The sequence below is a fragment of the Garra rufa genome, chromosome 24, assembly GCF_049309525.1.
Source record: "Garra rufa chromosome 24, GarRuf1.0, whole genome shotgun sequence".
Classification (NCBI taxonomy): Eukaryota; Metazoa; Chordata; class Actinopteri; order Cypriniformes; family Cyprinidae; genus Garra; species Garra rufa.
Window position 1 is genome coordinate 33,390,942 of NC_133384.1, and position 18,853 is coordinate 33,409,794.

Genomic DNA, 18,853 nt, shown 5'->3' on the forward strand with positions numbered 1-18,853 from the left:
CTGTTTGTTGGTGTCTAGACAGAGAGAGATGTCCGTCGGGACTCTGGTCTTCTGTTAACAGTTGTCAGGTTGTATATAAAGTTAATGAGTTGTTTACATTAATTTATTTGCATGATTAAAGATGAAGTGTGTAATTTCTGTGGCATTACAAGCACAAATGTGACCCTGGACCACAAAACCAGTCTTTAGTAGCACGGGTATATTTGTAGCAATATCCAAAATTAACAATTTTGTGCCAAAAATCATTAGGAAATTAAGTAAAAAAATCATGTTCCATGAATATATTTTGTAATTTTCCTACCGTAAATACACCTAAACTTTCCATTAGTAATATTGTCATTTGGACAATTTTAAAGATGATTTTCTCAATATTTAGATTTTTTTAAACTCTCAGATTCCAGATTTTCATTTATTTATTCAGCTTTCAGATTATGCATGTATAAATCTAATTTTTAAAATAAATTGACCCTTATGTGGTCCAGGGTCACAAATAATGATTGTGTTCAAACAGGTTTCCAAAACAATGTAATTGCACATTACATCAACCTATTTATGGAAAATTAAATTTATAGCAAAATTATAAAAATTATGGCATTAAAACACAGTGAATAATGGAAAGTTTCTCTTATTGGCTGTCTTACCGCTGCAGCTCCATCAGCAGCCAATCGGGAGGCGTAACGGGCGATGAGGAAGTGCTCATCATCTTGGTTTTTTACAGCTTTCCTGGAAACTATCAATCATGGAAAAAGGGTGGAGCTCAGTCATCTTTAGTTAGTGGTTCGGAATGACAAACTGTAACATTATATATATATATACAGTCGTGGCCAAAAGTTTTGAGAATGACACAAATATTAGTTTTCACAAAGTTTGCTGCTAAACTGCTTTTAGATCTTTGTTTCAGTTGTTTCTGTGATGTACTGAAATATAATTACAAGCACTTCATACGTTTCAAAGGCTTTTATCGACAATTACATGACATTTATGCAAAGAGTCAGTATTTGCAGTGTTGGCCCTTCTTTTTCAGTACCTCTGCAATTCGACTGGGCATGCTCTCAATCAACTTCTGGGCCAAATCCTGACTGATAGCAACCCATTCTTTCATAATCACTTCTTGGAGTTTGTCAGAATTAGTGGGTTTTTGTTTGTCCACCCGCCTCTTGAGGATTGACCACTAGTTCTCAATGGGATTAAGATCTGGGGAGTTTCCAGGCCATGGACCCAAAATTCAACGTTTTGGTCCCCGTGCCACTTAATTATCACTTTTGCCTTATGGCACAGTGCTCCATCGTGCTGGAAAATGCATTGTTCTTCACCAAACTGTTGTTGGATTGTTGGAAGAAGTTGCTGTTGGAGGGTGTTTTGGTACCATTCTTTATTCATGGCTGTGTTTTTGGGCAAAATTGTGAGTGAGCCCACTCCCTTGGATGAGAAGCAACCCCACACATGAATGGTCTCAAACAAATGCCTCAAACAATCGGAAAGAGGCTTCATTGGAGAATATGACTTTGCCCCAGTCCTCAGCAGTCTATTCGCCATACTTTTTGCAGAAGATCAATCTGTCCCTGATGTTTTATTTGGAGAGAAGTGGCTTCTTTGCTGCCCTTCTTGACACCAGGCCATCTTCCAAAAGTCTTGGCCTCACTGTGATGCAGATGCGCTCACACCTGCCTGCTGCCATTCCTGAGCAAGCTCTGCACTGGTGGCACTCCGATCCCGCAGCTGAATCCTCTTTAGGAGACCATCCTGGCGCTTGCTGGACTTTCTTGGACGCCCTGAAACCTTCTTAACAAGAATTGAACCTCTTTCCTTGAAGTTCTTGATGATCCTATAAATTGTTGATTTAGGTGCAATCTTAGTAGCCACAATATCCTTGCCTGTGAAGCCATTTTTATGCAACGCAATGAGGGCTGCACGCGTTTCTTTGCAGGTCACCATGGTTAACAATGGAAGAACAATGATTTCAAGCATCACCCTCCTTTTAACATGTCAAGTCTGCCATTCTAACCCAATCAGCCTGACATAATGATCTCCAGCCTTGTGCTCATCAACATTCTCACCTGAGTTAACAAGACGATTACTGAAATGATCTCAGCAGGTCCTTTAATGACAGCAATGAAATGCAGTGGATTTCAGGATTTCGGGATTAAGTTAATTTTCATGGCAAAGAAGGACTATGCAATTCATCTGATCACTCTTCATAACATTCTGGAGTATATGCAAATTGCTGTTATAAAAACTTAAGCAGCAACTTTTCCAATTTCCAATATTTATATAATTCTCAAAACTTTTGTCCACGACTGTATATCTATGTTTATATTATATATTGCAATTAGCAGCCTAGGCCAAGCTCAAGCAAAAATAGTAAACAAAGTAGTGGTTCAATCATTCGTCCCATAAAAAGTTTTGTTATTTTATAGCTGTAACCTACACACACACACACACACACACACACACACACACACACACACACACACACACACACACACACTGCCGCTCATATACTCATCAAGACTGCATTTATTTGATCCAAAATAAACAAAAAGCAGTAATACTGCAAATGTTATTATTTCTATTTTAATATGGATTCAGATATTTTTTTCTGTGATGCAAAGCTGAACAAAGAACATTGTTTTATATTGTAATAATATTTCACAATATTACATTTTTCCCTGTATTTTTGATCAAATAAACAGATTTTATGAACATAAAAAACTTATTTAAAATACATTCAAAATCTTACTAATCCCAAACATTTGACCGGCAGTATATACAGTATACACACAATTAACAAGATGTCTATATATTTTTTAATTTAAGCTATGTTTTTGTTGGCTCTGGAGAAATATCAGACTTCCAATTTTGTATCTAAATCTAACAATATTCATGTACAAAATTTTGGGTGACTGATTTATTGTTGAGTGATTCATTTTAAAATTATACACGTAATGTTTGAAAATATATGAAGAGTTCATGCAAAAACAAAAAGAATAGTTTTTAACAATTTTTAAAAATCATGTTTTTTCATTGTGCATTTCAATTAATCTCAGTGAAACTGCAGTTGGGTTATTTTGATTAAGTAAAAACAACAAAAATACAACTAACTAATACAATAAAACAATAAAAACGTGATAACAAAATAAAAAAACCATGATTTTTGAAAATTAAAAAAAAACTGTTACTGAGTTATCTGTTTTTGCAAATTAACTCTTTATATATTTAGATGGAATGTTAGAGCTTCAAAACAAGACTTCATTGTGTGTTTTCAAGAAATAAAATCACTTTTGTATGAGCTTTAATATTCGTTATATATGCAGTATGCAATATGAAGTACTTTCAAGTCACAATACAGTCTTTATCAATCAAAATAAAAAATATAGTGAAATTAGCCATTAATACTATCCAGCACACAAAAACACAATTCAGGATCTAAGCAAAGCATGAAGACCTCACAGCCCCGGTTTCCCAAAAAAGGTTAGGAGAAAAGGGCATAGTCTCAATATAAGACATCTTTACTGGGAAACACAACCATTGCTAAGGGTGGAAAACATATGAAACTGGTTCATATAGATACCCGGTTGACACTGGGATCCACTATCATAATCATTTTCTTGTTTAAAGACTAGTTGCCAAGTCGAAATGGATAATTTATTGTGTATTTTTTGATCTTGCACATCAAATTGACAAAAAGTCTTCCCAAAAATGCCACACATTCCTATACAAAATTCACACACACACACACACACACACACACACACACAAAGACTCACATATAATATGTTTGTCATATATTAATCAAATTAGAAGTTTACACAGATTAGAGTTTGGGATAGATTCATTTAAATTGGCAGTACTTATATAACAAGCGAGGGATACTATTAATAGCTCTCATTTTGAACTATTGTGTGCATACATCTGGTGCAATAGAGCGCTACAGTAAACGGCCACTTTTATTTCCGCAGCTCTGGTTTTCAAATTTTTTTTAAACTCATTTTCTCCATAGCCATTTAAAAATCCATGAACCCAACCAATAGCCTTTGAAGAGAATCATAGCATGTGATTACAGCAAAAAATACATGAAAATCTGAAAAACTACGTACAAAAACAGTAATGAGGGACTGCTCATCCCATGAATATTTTGAGATTTATCTGAAGTAACACTGCGATTAGTTCACTTCCAGAACAAAAATTTACAGATAATGTAGGCCTTGTAATCTAAGATGTTCATGTCTTTTTTTGAGGAAAACATTTTAGGATTTCTCTCCATATAATGGATATGTATGGTTTGAGCTTCCAAAATGTAGTTTAATGGCAGCTTCAAAGGGCTCTAAATGATCCCAGCCAAGGAAGAAGGGTCTTATCTAGCAAAACGATTGGTTATTTTTTAAACAGATTGACAATTTAACCTCAAATGCTCATCTTGTCTCATCTCTGCAATGCGCATGTGTACAGTCGTGGCCAAAAGTTTTGATAATTACATAAATATTGGAAATTGGAAAAGTTGCTGCTTAAGTTTTTATAATAGCAATTTGCATATTGATTTCAGTAATCGTCTTGTTAACTTATGGCGAGTTCAGACTGCATGATTTTAGCCCCGATTTTGACTCGCCGACAGGTTTTGAGAAATCGCCGACAAATGCCCAAAATCACAGGCAAATCGGTGCTCTTTCACGCGAGTGACAATCTCACAGTGTGAACTATCAAAGACGTGATCTGAGAGAATCGTCGACGTGTCGCCGACACCCGTGAGATATTTGGCATGCTAAATATCTGGATCTGTCGGCGATTCAAAATCATGCCGTGTGAAATGGGATCTGACTGAAATCACATCGGCGATTACCTACAGCCAATGAGACAGCAACATTCAGGCCAGCGGGAAGTTGGGGGAGGAGTTCCCCACAGCAGTGACGGAATGCTACCCCAGATAGTCATGCAGTGTGAAAACATCTGTGATGCGATTGCTTTGAAAATCGTGCAGTCTGAACTCGGCATCAGGTGAGAATGTTGGCGAGCACAAGGCTGAAGATCATTATGTTAGGCTGATTGGGTTAGAATGGCAGACTTGACATGTTAAAAGGAGAGTGATGTTTGAAATCATTGTTCTTCCATTGTTAACCATGGTGACCTGCAAAGAAACGCGTGCAGCCATCATTGCGTTGCATAAAAATGGCTTCACAGGCAAGGATATTGTGGCTACTAAGATTGCACCTAAATCAACAATTTATAGGATCATCAAGAACTTCAAGGAAAGAGGTTCAATTCTTGTTAAGAAGGCTTCAGTGCATCCAAGAAAGTCCAGCAAGCGCCAGGATGGTCTCCTAAAGAGGATTCAGCTGCGGGATCGGAGTGCCACCAGTGCAGAGCTTGCTCAGGAATGGCAGCAGGCAGGTGTGAGCGCATCTGCATCACAGTGAGGACTTTTGGAAGATGTTTGGGGCATCTGGAAAAAGGCTTGTCCAGAGAAGAAAAGGTGAGCGCTACCATCAGTCCTGTGTCATGCCAACAGTAAAGCATCCTGAGACCATTCATGTGTGGGGTTGCTTCTCATCCAAGGGAGTGGGCTCACTCACAATTTTGCCCAAAAACACAGCCATGAATAAAGAATGGTACCAAAACACCCTCCAACAGCAACTTCTTCCAACAATCCAACAACAACGTTTTGGTGAAGAGTCCATGGCCTGGAAACTCCCCAGATCTTAATCCCATTGAGAACTTGTGGTCAATCCTCAAGAGGCGGGTGGACAAACGAAAACCCACTAATTCTGACATACTCCAAGAAGTGATTATGAAAGAATGGGTTGCTATCAGACAGGATTTGGTCCAGAAGTTGATTGAGAGCATGCCCAGTCGAATTGCAGAGGTCCTGAACAAAAAGAAGGGCCAACACTGCAAATACTGACTCTTTGCATAAATGTCATGTAATTGTCGATAAAAGCCTTTGAAACGTGTGAAGTACTTGTAATTATATTTCAGTACATCACAGAAACAACTGAAACAAAGATCTAAAAGCAGTTTAGCAGCAAACTTTGTGAAAACTAATATTTGTGTCATTCTCAAAACTTTTGGCCACGACTGTAGTCTGTGTGATCTGGTTCTAGACAGTTAGGGTATGTAAAAAAAACTCCCATAATAATCGAAAATAACCAATCTTTTCGCTAGATAAGACCCTTCTTCCTCGGCTGGGATATTTTAGAGCATTTGAAGCTGCATTTAAACTGCATTTTGGAAGTTCAAACAGTTTTCCTTAAAAAACAAAATTTCTTTACGACTGAAGAAAGAAAGACATGAACATCTCGGATGACAAGGGGTGAGTACATTATCTGTAAATTTTTGTTCTGGAAGTGAACTAATAAACATTCCACTGGAAAAAAAAACGCATAATCTTGGTGTTGCAAACACCACTATCTTTTTACACTACTTACATATATATTATATCATACATATATTCAGATTATATGTCAACAAGTATAAAACTATATTTTTATGCATATATGTGACCCTAGACTACAAAACCAGTCATAAGAATCATATTTGTAGCAATAGCCAAAAATACATAAAAATGATCAAAAATTATCGGATATTCTTTTATGCCAAAAATCATTAGGATATTATGTAAAGATCATGTTCTGTGAAGATATTTTGTAAATTTCCTACAGTAAATATATCAAAACTTATTTTTACTAACTTATTTAGACAACTTTAAAGGCAATTTTCTCAATATTTAGATTTTTTTACACCCTCAGATTCCAGATTTTCAAATAGTTGAATTTCAGCTAAATATTGTCCTATCTTAACAAACCATACAACAATGGAAAGCTTATTTTTTTGCTTTCAGCCGATGTATAAATCTCAATAAAAAAAAAATATATAACCCTTATGACTGGTTTTGTAGTCCAGGGTCACATATTGTAGAACAGCTACTTCTCTGATTGGTGAATTCTGGATATTGTACGATTATGGGTAATGTAGTTCTTCAGCAATTGAAAACACACCCTATAGAAGCATATTTTACTACTATACAACCTCAGAGCTCATGGTAGTTCTGTACTGTAATACATTAGCGCTAAAAGTCAATCTCTCTATGGGGAAATGAAGGCAGTTTTCCTTCCGGACTGCTGCGCTCTATGGCAGTGAAATGTAATATGTTTAACACAGAGTAAATACACTGCTTAAACACAACAGAAGCCTAGCCAGTTAGCAAGCTGCAAACATAAGACAGCACTGTGGCCAGAACAGTCACCATCCCACATCTGGTGTCTTTTCTAAAATGGAGAAATTACTGTATATTAGATACATTTAAACTGTGGAAAGACCTCCATTGTTTCCTCAAATGATAGTTTGATATTAACAATGTTACATTAAAATTTGGTTTTTGCCAGACCGACATGGTGACCTTTGAGCTCTAAAAACAGATTAGGAAGAAAACTGCCACAGCCACAGCAACCTCAGCACTGACCATGTACGGTCCTTTCGGAGGAGATTCACATAAAGTCCGATAAGTATGTGCTCGTCAGCGAGCCTATCCGCAATATCGAGGCTGTACTGAACCCTGAAACCATGTTTCAGAAACACAGATGAGATGAAAAAGTAATGAAGTCTAAAAAACATCTTACGATTCCACTATACAGAATGCAATTAGACTTTAGAGTTGATGACATATTTAAAGAAGTAGTTCACCCCAAAAATGAACATTTGCTCAAAATGTACTCACCCTCAGGCCATCCAAGATGTAGATGAGTTTGTTTCTTCATTAGAACAAATTTGGAGAAATTTAGCATTGCATCACTTGCTTTCTAATGGATCCTCTGCAGTCAATGGGTGCCGTCAGAATGAGAATCCAAACAGCTGGGTTTGTTTCTCACAAACACACACCTTTTAACTTTTAACTGATGGACTGGAGTCGTGTGGATTACTTGTGGATGTTTTTATCAGACACTCGTTTTGACGGCACCCATTCACTGCAAAGGATCCAATGGTGAGCAAGTGACGTAATGCTACATTTCTCCAAATCTGATGAAGAAACAAACTCATTTAGATCTTGGATGGCCTGAGGGTGAGTAAATGTTCAGCTAATTTTCATTTTTTGCGTGGACTATTATTTTAACTTGATGTAAATGCAATTTGGTTACGTGAGAGGGAGGTACAATCCGTTTAATATGTCATAATGTTGCAATGGACAAAGGATATATTCTTAAAAATTTAAATGTTAAACGGACTGTACATCAACCCCTCAGAGCCTTGATTTTATTTGCATATACTCAAAACAGTCCTATGTATCCCATTACAAGATGATCTTTGTTTTTTATTATTCCTTTATGCACTTGCTGTGCTTGCAACAGATAATAATGACATTATTTCATCCAGGTTGACTTACCCTTTCCCTTTTAAAAGATCTGGGGCCGTCCGGGAAAACAGCTTCATTTGCTTTGTCTCATCGTGAGCACCTCTTTTTAGCCCCAAAATGAGACAGAATAGCGCAAATTAATAAACAACACATGTATATTTACACGAACATGATTAAAACACACCACAAAGGGACCTGAAGAAGTTTGCACCAGTCTCATTTTAATATAATTTACAGTATACACTTTTATAGTACAGTTCAGGTCATAAGTTTTCATACACCTTGCAGAATCTGCAAAATGTTAATTATTTTACCAAACTAAAACAGAACATGCAAATTGCATGTTATGTTTTATTTAGTACTGGCATGAATAAAATATTTCACATAAAAGACATTTACATATAGTCTAAGAGAAAATAATAGTTGAATTTATAAAAATTAAAAAAATATATATATTTTGTCCCTTGTTTTTCCTGAACAGTTAAACTGCCCGCTGTTCTTCAGTAAAATCCTTCTTAATTATTTGGTTTTTCAGCATTTTTGTGTATTTGAACCCTTTTCCAACAATGACTGTATGATTTTGAGATCTATCTTTTTACACTGAGGACAACTGAGGGACTCATACACAGCTATTACAGAAGGTCCAAACACTTACTGATGCTTCAGAAGAGATTTCATTTTTGTAAATTCAGTTTTCTTTTTTTTTTTTTTTGTGAGTTTTAGAAATTTTAGAACTTCGACTCATTTCAGTCAGTTACGAAGAAAACATTTCTAATTTTCATTTAAGTTTAAGTGTACAATATTTATAATGTATTCTATTTGAGCTTTATTACATTTAACAAAATAATAATAGTTTTCATTTTATTTTAATAGCAGCCCATCTGGCCAATCATATGACTAAAAGAATAGCATAAAACAATGAAAGTGTCATACAGTATTAGACTCACGTTTTGCTGGAGTAAGGATTTCCTGAGGAAGGCATGGAGTGAGAGAGCATGTATTCATTTCCACTTGTCACAGGTCTGGGAGGCCTGGAGGAAATGTGAACAATAATTGAGGCCTTGTGATAAAAATGTGTCAGTGTGTCTGTCTGCATAGTGTCAAACATATCAGTGTCTCCAAGGTTAGTTTTCCCCCATCAAAATATGTGAAATCATATAACATATGAGAATATTTAACTCTTCATTTCACGTTACTTACCATGTGTCTCTGTTTTCGCAGCATAAAAGCAAAAAACACAAGGCAATGTTAGCATGCACATTTTATGTTACGTTCAGTGTTTTAAAGTCAGTTATTTTACACTAAAGAAGATTATTCAAGCAAAATGTGTTGGATATAGTGATGTCTGAGTTTACATACACAACATGAGTGAGGTTGAGCGGTTTCTCAGGTGTGTCGGAGAACATCGGGTAAGGAGGATCTCGATTGGCGGCACAACTCAGAGATTTACTGAGAGCGTCCGACAACTTCTTAGCTGGAGATTTCTGGAGAAAAATAAAGAACTGTATTGAACAAGAATGAAATATTCATAAAAATACATGAGCATGTTTAATGGAACCAGAATTGGGAAAATAGGATTTTCTGTGCTCTTGCTTTTCAAATAAATGTAAATGTTTTATGTAGAAATACTCATAGCATAAGATAGATTATTTACATATTAAGGTATTAAAGGTACATTAACCAACAATAAATGTTTAATTGTAATAGCCAGAGACAGGGTGGAAAATTCCTGTAAAAAAAAGTTATTAAATCGGTTTGCACATCGCAAATCATTTAATTTAGATTTCGCAAATCATTTGATGTAAATCGGAACTTTGGGGCGGGTTCGCAAATCATTTTAATTAAATTCTTTGAGTCCGAAATTTTCGTATGTTTTTTTTCCGTTTTTTTTCATATTCGTCATCCTTTCCTATCAAAATGCTTGTTACGGATGCAAAAACGCAAAAAACTGAACCTGATCCGAATTTTTTATGACAGACGAAAATTTCGTAGACAGTGTGTAAACTCGATTGACATAACGTGAGGTCGTATTTGTTTTTTAACGTGCGAAAATTTCGGACGAAAATTTCTTACTCAGTGTGCAATGGCTTTTAGACTGGAACTTCGTGTATCGTTAATTTTTTGATTTAGATCGAAACTTCGGAGCGGTTCGTGAATCATTTTGTGATTCAGATCGGAACTTCAGAGCGTGGACCGTGAATCGGAACATTGTCGGAATTTTGCGTTACGCAAATCATTTAATTTAGTTCAGAACTTTGAGGGCGTGTTCGCAAATCATTTGATTTAGAGTGGAACTTTGGAGTGAGTTCGTGAATCATTTTGCAAATTGAAAGATTTGCGATTCGTGATCCGTGCTGCGAGTCCTGATCTGAATCGCAAATTATTTGATTTAGATTCGACCTTCAGAGTGGGTTCGTCAATCTTTTGATTCAGATCAGGACTTCGGAGCACGAAGCGTGAAATGTTTGATTCAGATCAGGACTTCGGAGCATGGAGTGTGAATCGTTTGATTCAGATCGGGACTTCGGAGCATGGATCGCAAATCATTTGATTTAGATCAGATCATTATTCAGAATGGGACTTTGCAGCGTGGATCACGTATCATTTGATTTAGATCAGAACTTTAGAGCGGTTGTGTGAATCATTTTGCAAATTGAATGATTTACAAATCCGCTCTGAGTCCCGTTCTAAAATGATGGCTTACAAATCCTTATTCAGATCAGGACTTCAGTGCACAGATTGCGAATCATTTCATTTCAGAACTTCAGAGCGGGTTAGTGAATCATTCCACGAATTTAATGATTCACAATCCACACTCCGAGTCCTGATCTAAAATTATTATTCAAATTGGGACGTATTTATTTTTTAAGATCTATTTATCTTTCTAAAATTTGAAAGACACTATTTGATAAGTGAGAATCAAAGTAAAAATCAAAAAAGCAAATCAAAAAATTATCATGGATTCCTCAAAAATATTAAACTGTTTTCAACAATGATAATAACAGGAAATGTTTCTTGAGCAGCAAATGATATAGAATGATTTCTGGAGAATCATGTGACACTGAAGACTGAAGTAATGATACTGAAAATTCAGCTTTGCATCACAGGAATAAATTATATTTAAACCAAACATATTCTAATAAAAAACAGTTATTTTAAATTGTAATACTATTTCACTATATTACTGTTTTACTGTACATTTTATCAAATAAATGCAGCCTTGCTGAGCATAACAGACTTCTTTCAAAAACATTTTAACAACCCCAAACACAAGCAACCTTGACTAAAATCTAAAAGTACTTTAGAGTAGAAAAGTTATTGCTACCAAAGTGGCAGAATCAATGCTGAGAGCTAAAATTAGGCTGGTGTCATGACATTTAGTGTAAAGGCATAAAGTGATTTGACTGTGATTTCTGGGATACACTGTCAAAGGCTAAAGGCTGTTTGGATGTTTGGATGACAGGACTATCGTCACTGACACTTATTCACAGTCACGTTCCCACATGGCCATTCACCTACCCATGACATGTACTCCTTCATCTGGTGCTGGTTGCTATGGCTGCCTGAGGCATGACCCCTCCAGAAACACTCTTGGCAGAGTTGGTAATTATCACATTGTTGGCACCGGTAGCGGAATCCCATCATGCTCTGGCTGTGGCAGTAGGAGCACTCCACAGGATGGAAGACTAGAGAAAAGATGAGCGAAATCAAGTCAACACTACTAATTGAACACTGTCACAATATTTGTCATTCATTTAAGTTATGAATGGCTGAAGCCATATGTATGGTTTGCGACAAAAATGAAATAAACATGCTCAAAACGCACCGTTCTCAACATTTGCCAGCCGATGCATTAGCGGTAACCAAACCAGACACTGAGGAGGAGGATCTGACATGAATGTGTCGAGAAACACATTGAGCGAGACCTTTTTCTGAGGAAGGACAGCAGTTAGTAAACAAATGAGTCAATAAATACCATGTGCGTACAAGAGAAAAACAGGGTTTTATTTCTAAAGAGATTGTAAATGTTTGTAATTTTTGCTTACTAGGCGTCAACCGGTTATCTTGACTGATATTAGGCATTTTACAGTTATCGGTATCGGTTATTTTCAAAATCAATTTGCCAGTAAGATCATTTAAAAAGTATTTAAAGAATGTTTTTGTCAGAGCCCTTGTTATTCTTAATTATGACATAATATTTTTCATTTTTACACCAGACATATATATCGGTTCAAAATATCGGTTATCGTCTACTTGATCTGTAATAATTGGTATCGGCATCGGCCCTGAAAAGCACTTATCAGTCAAACTCTAATATATATATCGGCGCCGATATTAAACATTGTTATGGTTATCGGTATTATAAATTTTCAAAACCGATTTGCCGATAAAATAAATTAAAAGCATTTAAAGAAAGTTTTCGTCAGAGCCCTTGTTATTCTTAATTTTGACATCAATTTTTTCATTTTTACACCAGATATATATCAGTTAAAAATATTGGTTATCGTCAACTTGATCTGTAATAATTGGTAATGGCATCGACCCAGTCAGCGTCTCTATATTTATTGGGGCCGATATTAAACATTGTTATGGTTATCGGTATTAGAAATTTTCAAAACCGATTTGCTGATAAAATAATTAAAAGAAAGTTTTTGTCAGAGCCCTTGTTATTATTAATTTTCACATTTTTTTTACATTTTTTACACCTGACACATTTATATATATATATCGGTTCAAATTATCGGTTATCGGTCTACTTGATTTGTAATAATTGGTATCGGCATCGGCCCTGAAAAACACATACCAGTCAACCTCTAATATATTTATATCGGCTTGGACGATTATCGGCGCCGATTGTTATGGTTATCGGAATTGGATATTTTAAAAACAATTTTGCAGATAAAATAATTTAAAAGCATTTAAAGAAAGTTTTTGTCAGAGCCCCTGTTATTCTTAATTTTGACATTAATTTTACATTGTGTATCGGCCCTGAAAAACACATATCAGTCAACCCTATTGCTTACTTTAAAAAATTTCACCTGTTTTATTGTCCACCATGCAAAAAATGTACATTACCAATTAAAATTTTGCAGTAAGATATTTTAATGCTACACAGCCTGCTCACCAAGACAGCATTCATTTGATCAAAAATGCAGTAAAAACTGTAAAATTGTAAATATTATTACAATTTAAAATAACTGTTTTCTATTTGAATATATTTTAAAATTGTATTCATTCCTGTAATGCAAAGCTGAATTTTCAGCATCATTACTCCAGTCTTTAGAGTCACATTATCCTTCAGAAATCATTCTAATATGCTGATTTGATTCTCAAGAAACATTTTTATTATTATCAAAGCTGAAGACAGTTGTGCTACTTCATAATAGAAATCTTTTGTAACATTATAAATGTCTTTACTGTTACTTTTGATCAATTTAATGCATCCTTATTTAAGAAAAAAGTATTAATTTCTTTAAAAACAAATCGTACTGACCACCAAACTTTTGAACAGTTGTGTCTTTAATAAGTAAGTAAGTTCATAAGTAATAACCCCTTGAATGTATGAAGATATGATGTATGATGATATAGCACAACATCATGCATGAAATTACATTCAATTATATTTACAAAATCATCACGAACCTCTTGTGGAAAGCAGGTTCTTGTTGACTGCTCAGTGTACCCAAAAGATGGTCCCTCAAAAACTGTCATGGGCAGTTTCAGCACCTCTCTTAGGAACTGGTCAAATTGTGAATATATCATCACTCCGTTTGGGTCTGATATCTGTGAAAATACATCTTCAGGAAAAAAGACAAGCATCAGAAGTGATCAGTTTTATTTTGGAAAGAAACTACGATCCTTTAGATCCAGGTAGATTTTAATTGTTTAAAACATTATGCAGGTAGGAAACAACTTGGACTTTATCTGGACGTGTTTAGTACATAATCTGTGTATCAAAATGGACACCACAGTTCAAAAGCTGAAGTTGAAGAAATTAATACTCTTATTTAGCAAGGATGCATTAAATTAATTAAAAATTCTTAAGCAAATCAGCATATTAGAATGATTTCCAAAGGATCATGTGACACTGAAGACTGGGGTAATGATGCTGAAAATTTAAACAGAAATAAAATTACAATTTACAATATATTCAAACAGAAAACAGGTCATTTAAATTGTAATATTATTTCACAATATTACAGTCTTTTTAATCATATAATTGCAGCTTTGATGAGCATAAGAGACTTCTTTGAAAAATCTTACTGACCACAAACTTTTGAACAGTTTTGTAACACTAAAGTTTCATTACTATAATGGTTCGCCAGAAATGAGGCGAAAGTTTTAGCTACACTGACAAGGTCATGAGAGGCGAATATGCCTTATGGTTAGAAGTGACTTTCAAGTAATGACAGCTGCTCTGACCTTTAAAATGATGATAGAATGATTAATCGGGTCCATTCACTTAAGCGTCCATTAATCAGCATCAAACCATTGAACACACATCAGTTCAAAGGCAAATCCAAAGTGAAACTTACATCTTAGTTTGTCCAAAATCTTCCCTCCACAGAGGGCAGCCAGGGCCATCTTCACCACAAAAACTGAGAGCTTTCCCACACCTTCCCTATAAAAAAGACACAATCGTCAACTCAAACATTTAAATGGTCACATTTAAAGTGATGGGTAAAGCAATTGAAGAGAAGATCATGAAGATTCCTCATGAAAGCTGCCATGTACAGCATTAAAGGAGAAGTTCACTTCCAGAACAAAAATGTACATATAATGTACTCACCCTCTTATCATCCAAGATGTTCATGTCTTTCGCTCTTCAGTCGTACGGAAATTATGTTTTTTGAGGAAAACATTTCAGGATTTGTGTCCATATAGTGGACTTCTATGGTGCCCCAAGTTTGAACTTCCAAAATGCAGTTTAAATGTGACTTCAAACGATCCCAGCCGAGAAAGAAGGGTCTTATTTAGAGAAATTATCTTTTTTTTTATTTTTTTTATTACAATTTATAAAATTTGTATGTCAAAAAACTCCAGTCAACACTAATCAACACCAGTCAACATGTAAACACTGGGTCGGTACTTCTGCAGCAATGTAGGATGATTTTTAAATGATTTTTTAAATTGAGGGAGAAAACTAGATAAGGGTTTTTCCCTAATTACCCTAAGTCCCTTGAACTGGAAAAAAACAGAGTTCAGGCAGAGCTAGAAAAGACAAGCATTTGAGGTTAAAAAGTATATAAATTGTAATTTAAAAAAATAAATAACCAATTGTTTCACTAGATAAGACCCTTTTTCCTCGGCTGGGATCGTTTAGAGCCCTTTAAAGCGGCATTTAAACTGCATTTTGGAAATTCAAACGAAGTCCACTATATGAAGAAAAATGTCTGAAATGTTTTCCTCAAAAAACAAAATTTCTTTACGACAGAAGAAAGAAAGATATGAACATCTTGGATTACAAGGGGGTGAGTACACTTCTCCTTTAAGGCAACCTAGCAGATGATTCTGTCAGGGTTTCTTACGGGTCGTAGGCCGCTAACAGGAAGTTGAGGAGAAATGAGATGGACTGGTCTACATTGATCTGGTGGGTTGTGGGCAAGCGCTTGTTCAGCTGGTAAAAGATGGTGGACAGTATTGCTTGCAAATGTGACACTGTGAACTCTGTGTTGAGGTCCATGGAGTTGAGTCTGTTTTCCCGGAAAACCTCGATAATATTCCAGATATCCACCAAGTGCACTGCAAGAAATGAAGAACAAATTCCAACATCCATAACTGCATCATTTCCAAACCTAAAACTACTGTAAATACTAGGGATGTAACAGTATTATCAATATCGTGGTACTGCGATAGCAGAACTCGATTTTATCATGGTCACATGACGAGTTTTGATTTCGATTTCGGCTTTAAACGATTATGAAACTACAATAATCGAGATAAAACGCTCCTCTAAAAAAAATAAAAAAATAAAAATAAAAATAATATAATATAAATAAAATATATAAAATAAATAAAATAAATAAAAATAAAAATAAATAAAATAAATAAAATAAATAAAATATAAAAAGCCCAATTTCACATGCAAATCAGTAAAATCATGTAACGTGACTTGCATAAAATGGGACGTGCTTGATTTATTAATGTTTATTTGATGTCGTGTTTTTAAAAGCATGAAAGAGAATTTGCGCTGTGTATGCGTTCAGAGACGAACAGAACACGGACAAGGAAAGTGAATGTTTAGCTTAAGATGCGTACCTAAACGGTCAAATACCTGCAAATATATGTCAAAATGCAGCATTTGGTGATTATTCATGTAAACCTTCGTCAGTTATGTCCTAAATTATTGTAAACAGTTGAGAATGAAAATATGTGTGTAACAGTATATTGGATCCATGCAGCTCTTAAAGCGGACACAAGTAATATTCCTTCTGCCGTCTCTGTGCTTAATGTTAATCAAACAACAAAAGACAAAGACAAAATCACCCACTGCTCTTGACGGAGGGACTTTTGTAGTTTTTATAAGAAACAAAGCATGTTTAATTCTTACAGTGAAGACTATGCTGTTTTATTTTACAAAAAATAGACGGGATTATGATTTTTGCAATAGGTCTTCTGGGCAAAATATATTTAAACTTCTTATTCTAACATAAAAGGTCTTTAAAGTTGTGTTTTGGGCTATCATGCTTTGGCATAGTATCTGTCCAACAAACTAAAACCCAAAGTATAATAGGGCATAATCCCTTCATAAATTTTGTTTTTGATGTGCGTTTCAAAGCGAAGTGTGCACTTCATTTATGCGATCAGCTTGTTATCTGGTGTTTTTCGCGCCTCAGAACGGCTCAGTTCACAGAGAATGCAGTGAACTCATATACTGCATGTGCTGTGAGTTTAGCGCACATTTAGGAAAGCAATGGCCACCAGTTATGCTTTATTTTCATGCCAGATGAGACAGGTTTTTGTAAGCCTGTTTTCACTGAAGCTGGAGTTTTTCGTCAAAATCTAAAATCTCTACTGCCGTTCCCATCAAAATAAAAGCTTAAAAGTTCAGCATGAATTGATGACAGCTAGCGGTTTAAATGGGTGGTTTAAATATCTCTTTCTAGAAATTTAAAAAGAAGTATTGTAATTTCCCTACTATAATGTAAAGCGAAAAATAATATACCTATGAAATATTCATTTTTGTTTATTTTACAGTGCAATTGTTTTGCAATATATGGCTATTTTATAAAATAGTTTCTATTGTAATTTCTATTATATTCTAATTTGTTTGGCTTCCTAAAACACCAGTGTGAGTGTAATTTAGACTGAAACAGTATAGCACAAATAAAAAGAAAGTTGAGTGTCCTTTAAAGTTCAGGTACAAGTCAATTCACTGACTTTTTTCTCACTTCAAGGTTACTTAGTTAAAAATAGGGCTGCACGATTAATCGTTTTTAAACCGAAATCGCGATTTGAAAGGGTGCGATTTTCAAATCGCAAGAGCTGCGATTATTTCGATTGATTATCAAATGTGGTAACAAGCATATAAGTCGTTTTTGACAAGTCACTTCATGTGCATATTACGTCTTCATGCTTATATTACGTTTGATGCAGAGTTTAACCAATAGGGGGCATTTTAACACTGCATGAGACATGCACTGGACGGATTTTTCAGTCCCGCATCCGCAGAAATATGTTTATCTCGTTCAGTTCCCGCCTCGACATTCATGTTTTGTCCCGCTCCTGCCCGCCTAAAAGTAACCTATATAGTTTTTTTTCAGTACATCAATTGAATTTACATGAAACAGTTTTGTAACATCTCGTAATTTCACAAAACCCCAGCATAAACGCTCCTGATAAAATATTTGTTATATAGGCTAAGCATCAACATTCACACAGAAGAGCAAGCATGAGCTACTGTGTGTATCCAGAATGCAAGCAGACAAAGCTAAAGTTGACATCTCAGTTCATATGCGATCTCATAAAGCTCTAACACAATGAATATTATGTACAATGAATCTTTCACAATGTCTACACTTCGTGTGTTTTAATTCGCGAGCACGCAATATTCAGCACTGTGCAAGAATGTTTGAGCAGTGAGTGGATTCTAACTTAAACACCTCTGATGACTGCCTATGTGCTTACTAATCATAGCTGTAAGTTGTATACTATTTGTTCTTGCTGCTTTTGTGCAATAGATGAATACCAATATTTTGCTTTTTAGATATTTCTATTTTGCGGGGGTCCCGCGAATCATTTTATTTTCCCGCGTCCCGAACAGCCGCACTCACCCATCAAGTTTTGTCCCGCGCCGCAGTCGGTTGCCTCGGGTCCCGCTATACTCCCGTAGGAGTGCAGGTCTCTACTGCATGTACTGAGCAAATAACGTTAACGCCATTTGGAAAAGATGAGCGGGAGCAGCGGCTCAACTTCCCAACAAAGTGTCTCTTAATGTAGGATATCATCAGTGTTTTACTGATGTAAAATTGTTTACAGTGTGTTTGGATTCCTAAAAGTTTAAGATTTTAC

The 18,853-nt window shown here is 35.4% G+C and overlaps 1 protein-coding gene across 1 annotated transcript in view; it reads right to left on the reverse strand.

Annotated features, from left to right (window-relative positions):
• dtna (dystrobrevin, alpha) overlaps nucleotides 1-18,853 on the reverse strand; it is a 37,332-nt gene that overhangs the window by 10,799 nt on the left and 7,680 nt on the right. Inside the window, exons 4-15 of the mRNA XM_073830611.1 lie at nucleotides 15,871-16,084; nucleotides 14,878-14,963; nucleotides 13,985-14,139; nucleotides 12,168-12,273; nucleotides 11,861-12,027; nucleotides 9,701-9,825; nucleotides 9,542-9,550; nucleotides 9,289-9,372; nucleotides 8,372-8,443; nucleotides 7,454-7,546; nucleotides 1,277-1,290; nucleotides 642-718 (exon numbers count right to left, since the gene is read on the reverse strand). Of these exons, the coding sequence (XP_073686712.1) occupies nucleotides 642-718; nucleotides 1,277-1,290; nucleotides 7,454-7,546; nucleotides 8,372-8,443; nucleotides 9,289-9,372; nucleotides 9,542-9,550; nucleotides 9,701-9,825; nucleotides 11,861-12,027; nucleotides 12,168-12,273; nucleotides 13,985-14,139; nucleotides 14,878-14,963; nucleotides 15,871-16,084 (1,202 nt within the window). The remainder of the gene's footprint in view (nucleotides 1-641; nucleotides 719-1,276; nucleotides 1,291-7,453; nucleotides 7,547-8,371; nucleotides 8,444-9,288; nucleotides 9,373-9,541; nucleotides 9,551-9,700; nucleotides 9,826-11,860; nucleotides 12,028-12,167; nucleotides 12,274-13,984; nucleotides 14,140-14,877; nucleotides 14,964-15,870; nucleotides 16,085-18,853) is intronic.